Here is a 10,489-nt window from a genome sequence, read left to right on the forward strand (position 1 = left end):
ATTAATATACTCTCTAGAAACTCCCCCTAGCAATACAATAATTAATTGTGCTTTAAAAAAAAAATTACTAAAGACTTCCCCCTCTCCAATAATTAATACACACTCTACACGCTTCTCTTTTGTAATGCAGTAATTAATTAAATAAAAGACGGGGACATTACATCTGTGCTGAAGAAAGCTAAGGTTCTTGAAAAGTTGTTTCTTATTATCGGCAGCTAATCCATCTTTGTAATTTTTCAGCTTAAACTCTGTACTGGGGCAGCAATTCATTCCAAATTGTCATCATATTTACAATATTCTTATCACTTTCAGACTGTGATACAGATTCTATTGTTAGCATCGCTGTGGTGGGACATTGAAGCAGCTCCAACTGAAATGGAGTATTCTGAACTGCATGAAGCACACGAGAGATCTTTGAAAACAAGCATGATTAAAGTAGGCACTGTTTGGCTTTTCACCTTTGTTGCGATCTTTGCAGCTGGTTCCCTTGAAATTCCCCTGTATTTCGTGTCTCTAGCTGATGTGAAGACGCGGATTCGAATCTTGGGAATCATATATACTGTCTTGAAGGACCTGAGAATGCAGGTTCAAATTCCGGGAATTGTGTACACTGTGGTCTTGCAAAGTGTAGACAAAGTATATTGGGCATTTGGGTCTGCAGTAGTTTTTATAACTGGGGCTGTGATGTATTATTATTCTTCTCAGAACAGCAGGGGAGTTCTTAGTGCTGCTCAGAAAAATACCATTGTAGAAACTCCTACTGAAATAAAGAAAGAAAATTATGAGAGATCTTTGAAAACGAGCATGATTAAAGTAGGCACTGTTTGGCTTTTCACTTTTGTTGCGATCTTTGCAGCTGATTCTCTTGAAATTCCCCTGTATTTCGTGTCTCTAGCTGATGTGAAGACACGGATTCGAATCTTGGGAATCGTATACACTGTCTTGAAGGATCTGAGAATGCAGGTTCAAATTCGGGGAATTGTGTACACTGTGGTCTTGCAAAGTGTAAACAAAGTCCATTGGGCATTTGGGTCTGCAGTAGTTTTTATAATTGGGGCTGTGATGTATTATTATTCTTCTCAGAACAAACAGAGCAGGGGAGTTCTTAGTGCTGTTCAAGAAAATACCATTGGAGAAACTCCTTTTGAAATAAAGAAAGAAAATGATGCTGTGGTAAACCCATTATTTTGCACGCCTTCAAATTCCCGCGAGGCTTCTTGGCAATTTCGAAAGCATATTTCTTTATTGAATGTTAAGCTTGAGCCAGACTATTCTGCAGGAAAGATGAGCTCTTCCAAATCCATCAAAATTCGGAATAAAGCTATTTCAGAAAACATAATTTCTGAAGTGAAAGTTAAGCTCGAGATGGTGTTTTCTATAGAAGAGAGGAGGTTTTCTGAGAAAATGCCACCTGTGAGATCTTTAAGCAAACGATTGTCTAGCAGTAGACATAGTGTCCTAAAAGAAGAGCTGTCTGTGGCATCTTCCTCATCTTCAACAGAGGTAAATTATATTTGTTATTTTAGAATTTAAAATCTGATTTATTGTTGATTTTTTCGATCACAGTTTCTCATATTGACTAGGTATATATTATATTCTTTGCCAAGTTTAGTGTAAAGCAGATGTGCCTTTGCGAAGATCCATGAGAATTCGCAATAAAGTTTTATTAGAAGAGGTAATTTTCTTTCTTTATCAAATTTATTTTAATAATTTCAAATCTTTTTTTCATTGGTTTCTTCAATTACCTGTTTTCATATTAATGAAAAAATATTCTTTATTGTGTTCAGCATAATGCAAAAGTAGCCATGCGAAGATCAAGGAGAAACACAAAGTCCCAACCTAAACATTAAAGGACAAACAACATGAAGAGGAGTGATGATTAGGCTATACTGTTTTGCAAAGACTGCAGATGCATCAGAAGCCACTAAACAGGTACTATGTATTTTGTTCTGATTTTAGGTTTCATAGGATTTTCTATACCCAGCTACCTGAATTCATGCTTTATGATTTTAGAAAAAGCAAGAGCCTATATTAGGCTTACTACTTAAGTTTCTTAAGCCATAGGAACCCAAAATATTATGTAAAAGTTTAGAACAATATACAATAGCTTGGGATTATGATGTTTGCAGACCTTTCCTGCTTAAGAAAAGTGTCAGCCTTCCAAGAGCAAAATATAAAGAGTCATTAGGATAAGCAATTTTCTGAAAAACAAACATATCGCTGTGGCATATATCAAGTCCTAAAATAAGGAACCATCTTCCAGAGATAAGAGTTCAGCAACCTAATTCTGATTATCTATAGAATTGTGGACCACACTACCACTCTCTAGATGCTCACCAGCTACAAGTTTACCATTTGAATTATTTGTATGATGACTAGTTATAATGCCTGCCAAATAATTCATAGAATATTTGACATTCTCATGACCGTTACTATTAATTTTTGAATCAGGTCCATAATTTCTACTAATATAGTTCCCGCTGGCATTGCTCACTTCATGGTTCTGAGAATGTCTAACAACCAGAATGTCATTAAAATTATCCATATAATCAGCTTTGTTTATTTCAGATTCCCATTTCTTAATATCTTTATTTGATCCATAGTATGTGATTACTTATGTATGACTTGAGAAAATGTCATTTATTTGAATACCATTCATCCGGGCACCAACTGTATTGTAACGTCATGATATGCTGCTGCCGAACCAGATTTAATGCATAACAGGCCAGAACTTGCTTTTTTCTAGATTTTCTGAAATGAAATTGACATTTGAAATTTTATCTGCCTGTTGGGATATCTCAGTTTTCTTGTTTACACCTACAAAATTAGAAGAGATTGTTGTTATTTGGATAGAAGGCATTTTTTCTCTATGTTGGGCTCTTTAGAGTTCGGATTCTATGTAAGTAATTTGGTTCCTCTTCAAGTATCAAATAAGTAATTCATAAAGTATATTTTTGTGTTGTTGCTTCACAACACATTCAGCTATCTATTGATAAGGATGTTTTTGTATTGATTTTTGGATCAATCATCACATTGACTGACACACCATGTATTTAGATCATACTCAGGGGTTACTCTACTCTTCATTAACATAGATTGCTGAGTGTGATTCGATGTATCAATATAAAAATATATACAAAATATAATCTTTAAAAATTATTACATAAACTGTGACAACTCATGCCAATAAATAACTAATGTTGAAGAATCTTGATCAAATGTTGGGAATTACATGAGTTCCATAATTCTTATTTTTATTTAATAAATGAAATCTCACTTGTGAAAGAACAGAGTAATTTTCTTTTTAATCATTTACCTAAAGTTTCTTCAACAACACAGGGTATCCTTACTCCATTCCGGATTCAAACTAGTCTTTAAGCCCAACATTTGTTATAAGTTGGGCAATTTATATGATGGACACACGTCCATAATGGGATTTTGGATCCACATGTTATCACCAGAACTAGCAGAATATACTTGACAGCCATGTATGATGTAAATACAGAGAATTTCATATACTTGAATCACAATGTCAAATGAATCCACATGTGGGACTCAAATACCATAAAACCAGCTGTCATAGTGACTGGATAGTGACATATCACTTGCTTATCCTAGTTTACATATAAAATTTTAGTGCTTTGGAGATATGCAAATGCTACGATAGGTTTAAAGATTGCCCATAATGCCTATTAACAGACCCATTGTCTCTGGATGAAAAGATGATTCTGGCTAGAGTTGATTTTGAAACACCATGCGTTGTATAATGCATTACATGATTACATAGATTTGTAGAGATTTATATTCTTTAGTCTATCATGTTAGCCTTATCATCATGGTTTACATGAGAATTCTCAGAGATTTAGATATATTTGAATGTTACAATTTATTTAGAGCTTCAAAGACCCATAGTTTCCAAATGAGAGAAGAGTACTGGTTGCAAGCAATATTGAAACACCATATTCTATGTAACGCACTCTAGCATTAAATAGCTTCATACAGAACTAAATTCAAAGATTAGATTTGTAGCGTTAATTAATTCTTCCAGCTAGGTTGGGGAGGGAAGCTAGTGATTGTTGACACTGAAAGATTGGGTCACTTAATGGATTTCATTATGCATTGACAAGCAAGCATATCAAATCAGCTCCCTACAATTTTGTTTACATGGTGAGCACTTTATGTTATATGTTGGCAGATTCATTCTTTGAGTGTACTCACAAACCAAGAGAATAAATTTTTAGCATACAAAATGAACCCACACCAAACTTTTGCAAACTAGATAAGTAGCACTTGTATGGAGATAGTACACAGTTTACCATTTTTTAATTGAAGACATTGAAATAAATTTCAACTATAATTCCCATTTTGAGATTACTTTCAGCAAACTATTAAGTGATCTTGCTATTGTCTTCAGTACATATTCGGCAAATTTAAAAAAAAAATTCTAAACTTTATACTTTCTTGACAAAACTCTACATACAATTTGGATCTTCTTTAATGCAATTGACCACTGGTAGATTTCAAGCAGGGTTTAACGTAAATGATATATTTCTCTCTAATTCATGAAAAACTTTGCACTGGGTGTGTTCGAATGTAATCTTATCTTAGTATTTTAAAGGAGAGAATAAATTTTTTAATATACATGTACAAATTTCTGCATACTGTTTGTAAGATAAATAACATATAAGCTATGTACATACAACTCCCAAGCAAACTATATAATATATACTTACATAAAGTAGTTTATAGGATATTGATAATACGTATACTACACTTTGGCACAAGCAGGATGGATGGATGCTAGAAACGGTTGTCGAATAACTGATCAGTTTTAACAGGAGTAATAGTTTCCAAGCAATTAATTCTCCACCTTTCTGCTCGAGGCTTTAAGATAACTAGAATTCTGTCCTGACACTCAAATTTCACAGCCTTGTATAACTGGTAAATGTAGAGGTTGTAAATCTTCCATCTAGGAACTAGAGCACTATAAAACTCCCATATATATATATATATATATATATATATATGTCTGTGTGTGTGTAAGATTCATTCCTTCCTGATCTCCTCCTTGTGAACAGTACAAATCTGTTTACTATCATTCTTCCAGATTCATATCATCCACCGCAATAATGGATCTGCATTCTGTAGATTGCCAGTTTTCCAATAAATTTAAATTAAATATATCCTTTTTTCTTTTGTTTTAGTTTCTCTGTTGTTCAGGTGAAACCTGATATTATATATAAATGACTTCCTCATGTTTGATAGGTTGGGTCTGATTACTAATATATATCCTAAAGAATTGATAGGTTGCACCCTTTGGTGTTTAAAGATGTTTCACTTCAGTATTTGTTTGTTTACCAATATTGATTAGTATAAATTGTAATCTTACTAGAAGCTTTATCGCTGAAGATGTTAATTATTAGAGGCCCATGATGGTTGTACTTCGATTGGTGGTATGACTTTAGCTTCCACACCTTTATTTATCATCTCTGACTATAAAATATCCGATAATCAAGTATTTTGGTGCCTATATATTAATTGACTATGTCATAAATATAATTTGCAAAGGTTGTTGCTGTTAATATCTTTGTAGGTGAAGTTAATATTATTTGAGAACCTTAAATAAACACTGGAGCTTAATTTTGTATTAATAATGGAGGTGTGATATGGCACTACTTCTCTCAATAGATCATTGCAAACAAAATGATCATTCTCATGCTAGAACTGTTGAAGTTATGGTACAATTGATAGACATTATTCATACCTCTGGTGGTATTCTATACTCATTTTTCTTTATGTTGCACTCTTGAGAGTTGCTTCCTCTCTTTAAAGTTGTCTATGTCATTCAGTGCTCTAATAAAGAATAGCTTCATATTTTTTCAAACTGCTTTTGCCTTCGTTAGCTGTCATTCCCTACACCTAATAGACCCAACATGGCTTCCATTTGGTGGTCCAGCGGTTGGCTTCATTAACGTGTTTCAGATGCTTTTTATTCAGCACTTTCTATCATAGCTTGTTCCTATGTATTTCATATTATCTCACTGCTGGATATGGATGACTCAGTATCATGAATGACTTGTCACCAGCTTTGTTGGTCATGTCATCGATTTATGGTCTGTTGTTTCTTGTATGTGTTGTGTTCATCAGTGCTCATTGATTATACTTCTATCTTTCTGGACTAATGATCTAGTGTCTGCAGTTCTTCTCTAGTTTGTGGGAATGCAAAACAATAATTTATTCTCTACTGATCATCATTTGTGTAGAAAGATTAAACATTGGAAGCTCAGTGTTGACGTGGCTTCAAGCCATGACTCCTTGGCACTGCTGAGAGAGGATGATTTGGTACCATGGGTGAGATGACTTGTCATTGTCATCATGGTTTATATTAAATACCGACATGTCATAATTGATGTTCTCCATCTATACATTGATTTAGTTCGATTACGACTGTGACCGCAGACTTTTTGTTTTCCTTTGTAAAGACTATATGTGTCTCACAGAAACCTATTTTTTGGTATGAGCTGATGGGAGAAAAACATATGTCTTTTTGACGACATAAGTTGTATGAAAAGATGCTTCTGTGAGTGGGTGTCAAGTGCAGAGCTGCCTGAGAGTGTGTATGTTGAGTGTGGTGTTTGTTTGTTAGCAAAAGTTTTTCATATGATATATATGTTATGCTTTATATTTTTCATCTGTGTAAGACCAATGTTTACGAATTTTAAGTCTTTCAAGTTTCTGGAATACACTCATGCTTAATGATCTATTCTGAAGTAATTGTTTATGTCTAAAGAGAAATAAGGCTTACTGATTGACAATTAGTGTCTTCAATCATAAGGAAGAAAGCACTGTTTTGATCTGAGAACTAAATAATGGAATCATCATTTTCTTGGGCTGGGTTTTTCACCCTCAAGTGGAGGGTTTTCCTAGGAGTCTTCTGTGTTCTCTGTCATTTGTGTTTTGTATCTCAGTGTTTTGGATTCTTGAATTCTGGTTCAAAACTTAACATTGTGTCAAAGCTAGGTTGAAGTAAAGATCCTGAACCAGAATAGGACAGATGTTTAGCTGAGAAGTCATTCTAAGTTTGGTGTGCTTAAGTTTTGTTGAAATTCCTTGTCTGGGTTGAAGTAGATGATAGGGACCAGAACTATTTAGAAGCTCCTAAGAAAAATTCAATTTCAGAGAATCGGCGAAAGAATTTGGACAAAGATACCTCTGCCAGTGTCAGTTTTATAGAAGCTGAAGATGTTATAGGCCTTTCAGAATTGGAAGACGCTGAGACTAAAAGGCAGAAGATTCATGCTAAGCTTGGATTTCTTGAGGGGATGCTTCAGAGGGTAAATGGGATGAGAGCAGGATAGAGATTGCAGAAACTTAAACTGGAATTTGATGAATATGAAGATATAGGTGCTAAGCAGACTGCTGGGAAGATAGTTCTTAAATCAAAATAGAGTATGAAGAGTATGATGAAGATCTCAGGACATCAAAGACTGCAGGAAATGGAATGAGGAAACCTACCAAACGATACTTTTAACTTTAAAAATCTATCAGAAATATAGCCTACTGCTGTGAAAGATTTAGGTTGCAATCACTCACCAGTCATGTCATGCGTCAAGCCTCCATAATGGAATGATTTAGAGGGAATGCAATTGGTTAATAGGATAATTATAAGAAGAAATGTAAGTTTGAAGTAATTGGGTTTGAGATCATTCCTTGTAGTGTAAAGTGATTTAAGAGATACAACAAATGAGTTGCATATTTGAAGATAGATGATCTTGTCCTAAAAATTGTTGCTGCTAATGCAGTTTTTAGAATGTGGAGGACTACTTTAGGGGATTATACGGTCACAACATTGGAATCATCCTGATTTGTCTAAATGGGTGTTGGTGTGGTAACTCAAGTCATTTGTTGTTACTATTCTAAGCATTTGTGAAGAGTGAAATCTGAAAGAGCATTGCTAAAGTTATCAACAATTAAAAAGTAAGTATTTCTTAATTATACCTCTAAATATTATTAATGAATTTTATATAGTTAATTCATGCAATTAAATAGCAAAAAGTGAATTGTGTACGCTTCTAGCATTTGTCTGTAGATTTCTCTTTAAGATAAGTTAATTCTACGAAGTTCTGAACTATTAGTAATCTCTCTTGAATAGCCGCAGGATGTATTAAAGGGAAATGAGGGATACTTGATGGTTAATGAATCTTGTAAGTACTTGTTGGAGGCCCATAGAAAAGTATGTTCAGGACAATGTAGATGTAATGGAGGATGTACAGAAGGGACTACTTTGGTTTAAGAACATTGAACAGCATGGAGCAGGGGAATTCTCACTGGGTGCTGCCCAGGCTCATAATCTCGTGAAGGATCAGTACCAGGTGGAGTAAACAGGTCCACCCTTGGCTGGCATATTTGTTGGTTGCTATGGTGGTAATGGAGGTTCAAAGGTAGCTCGCTTCATCAATGATAATCACTGTCATCGTTTCCAGCAATTTGCATTGGAGCAACATGGGATTTCAGCTGGTCTTGCATCAGTTGGGTCATACTATTTGATTGGTGTTATCTGTGAGATAACTCTTTATGTGGCCAATCCGGGAGAGTCACATGTTTGAAGTTAGAAATTTGGTTACTCTATCTTGGTTGCACAGTTTGCTGCCGCAGAGTAATGTTTCAGTTTTTAGGTGACTGATTATTAGTTTCAGAGACAGAATTATTCGATTTCACTGATTTCAAAGTTCATTTTTCTGAGGTGTCTTGATTACCATCATGGTTGGAGGCTGAAGAATGAAGATGCAGACTTTATTGTGACCATTTCTTCTAAGAGGAGGAGATGATCTCAGAGGGTGTTCATTTCCAGAGAACTTCTTTATAATCTCAGACAAAATGGATCAAGAGATAGCTCTACGTAGAAATGAAGATGTCAGTTATGTGAGATTGCAGTGTTGTGAGGTTAGGTGCTGAAGTTTGCAGAGAACAAAATTGCTCAGACAGTCTGGTTTTGACTTTGGTAACTCCATAATCTTAGTCAGTATACAGTGAATATTCTAGGAGGACGTCAAGAGGGATATTCTTGGACTCTAGCTTGTTAGAAGGTTCAAAGGTGTGTGTTGAAAATCTCTACTCTATGGAAAGCATCTTAGACAATCTTGGATGAAATCGTCATGAGGTTGATGCAAATGCTTGAAGATTCAGAGGGAGCTTTCTTGAGTAGTAGAGGGAGGGTGCCAGATCTTTTTGCTAAGGATCAACAAGTTCGTATATTAGGGTGACTGCTAAAGCTCCTTGTTTGGTCAACATTGGAATCAAGTCTATCTTGTTACGATAATTAAATTAGTGAAAATGTTTCCCCGACTGAGAGGGAGTCTAACTATCCATCATAGGTAACCTTGGGCAAGGATGTCAAAAGGTTGATATCTTTCTTAGAGAGAGCCACATCATCATGAATATTTGTTAATGAGTTCTTTTGCATGAGGGAGAAGTTTGAGGTGTAATCCCTTGTGAGTTCTTCTCCGTTAGGGAGAAGTTTGAGGTGCAATCTGAGTTATTCTCCGTGAGGGAGAAGTTTGAGGTGCAAACCCTTGTTAATGAGTTCTTTTTCATGAGGGAGAAGTTCGAAGTGCAATCCCTTGTTGCTGAGTTTTTCTTTGTGAAGGAGAAATTTGAAGTGCAATCCCTTGTTAATGATTTTTTCTCCACGAGGGAGAAGTTTGAGGTGCAATCCCTTGTTAATAAGTTCTTGTCCTTGAGAGAAGTTTAAGGTGCAATCCCTTGCTAATGAGTTATTCTCTACAAGAAAAGTTTGAAGTGAAATCCCTTGTTTGGCCTTTGGGAGTAGCTATGGTGAGTCCACCATCTTGGATTAGCCATGGTGGAAGTCATGTGTTTCACTCCATGACCTGATTTGTTGTTTTTTTAATTTCACCCTCTAGGAGTAGCGATGGTGAATACTGTTTTGCCGAGATAACAATTTTTATTGTGAAAATCTATGATGAGATTTTTTATTGACGTTTCTTTGGTTACAACTTCTTATGGTTGTAATGTTAAGAGATGGCAAGCTATATGAATAATCTCCCTCTTGCTAAGGAGTATTAAAGTTCTAGTAGCATCAATAGATATTATTCAGAGCTCTGATGATATCCTATACTTTTGTTTCTCTGCATTGTACTCTCTAGAGTTGCTTCCTCTTTGCAAAGATATCTTTGGTATCCATTGTTCTAATAAAGAGTAGCTTCATATTACTTCAAAGTGCTTTGGCCTTCGTTTATTATTATTCCCTCCAACTAAGAGAACTGAATTGGCTTCCATTTTGTGGTCTAGTGATTGGCTTCGTTATCGTGTTTCAGATGCTTCTTACTCAACACTTTGTATCATAGTTTATTCCTATGGATTTCGTACTCTTTCACCGCTGGATATGGATGACTCAACATTGTGAATGACTTAGTACGAGTTCTGTTGGTCATGTCAAGTTGTCAACGATTTATGGTCTTCCCTTTCA

The 10,489-nt window shown here is 35.2% G+C and overlaps 1 protein-coding gene across 1 annotated transcript; it reads left to right on the forward strand.

The window, feature by feature from the left end:
* Positions 1–243: 243 nt before the first annotated feature.
* Positions 244–4,426, forward strand: LOC149556717 (uncharacterized). The gene is made up of 3 exons (XM_089831196.1): positions 244–1,503; positions 1,613–1,675; positions 1,788–4,426. Exons 1-3 carry the CDS (start codon positions 376–378, stop codon positions 1,848–1,850), a joined length of 1,254 nt encoding a protein of 417 aa, XP_089687322.1. The 5' UTR covers positions 244–375; the 3' UTR covers positions 1,851–4,426.
* The last annotated feature ends 6,063 nt before the right edge of the window (positions 4,427–10,489 follow it).

Source organism: Cupressus sempervirens, chromosome 5 (assembly GCF_028749045.1).
Source record: "Cupressus sempervirens isolate cs-2001-9-10 chromosome 5, ASM2874904v1, whole genome shotgun sequence".
NCBI classification, from domain to species: Eukaryota; Viridiplantae; Streptophyta; class Pinopsida; order Cupressales; family Cupressaceae; genus Cupressus; species Cupressus sempervirens.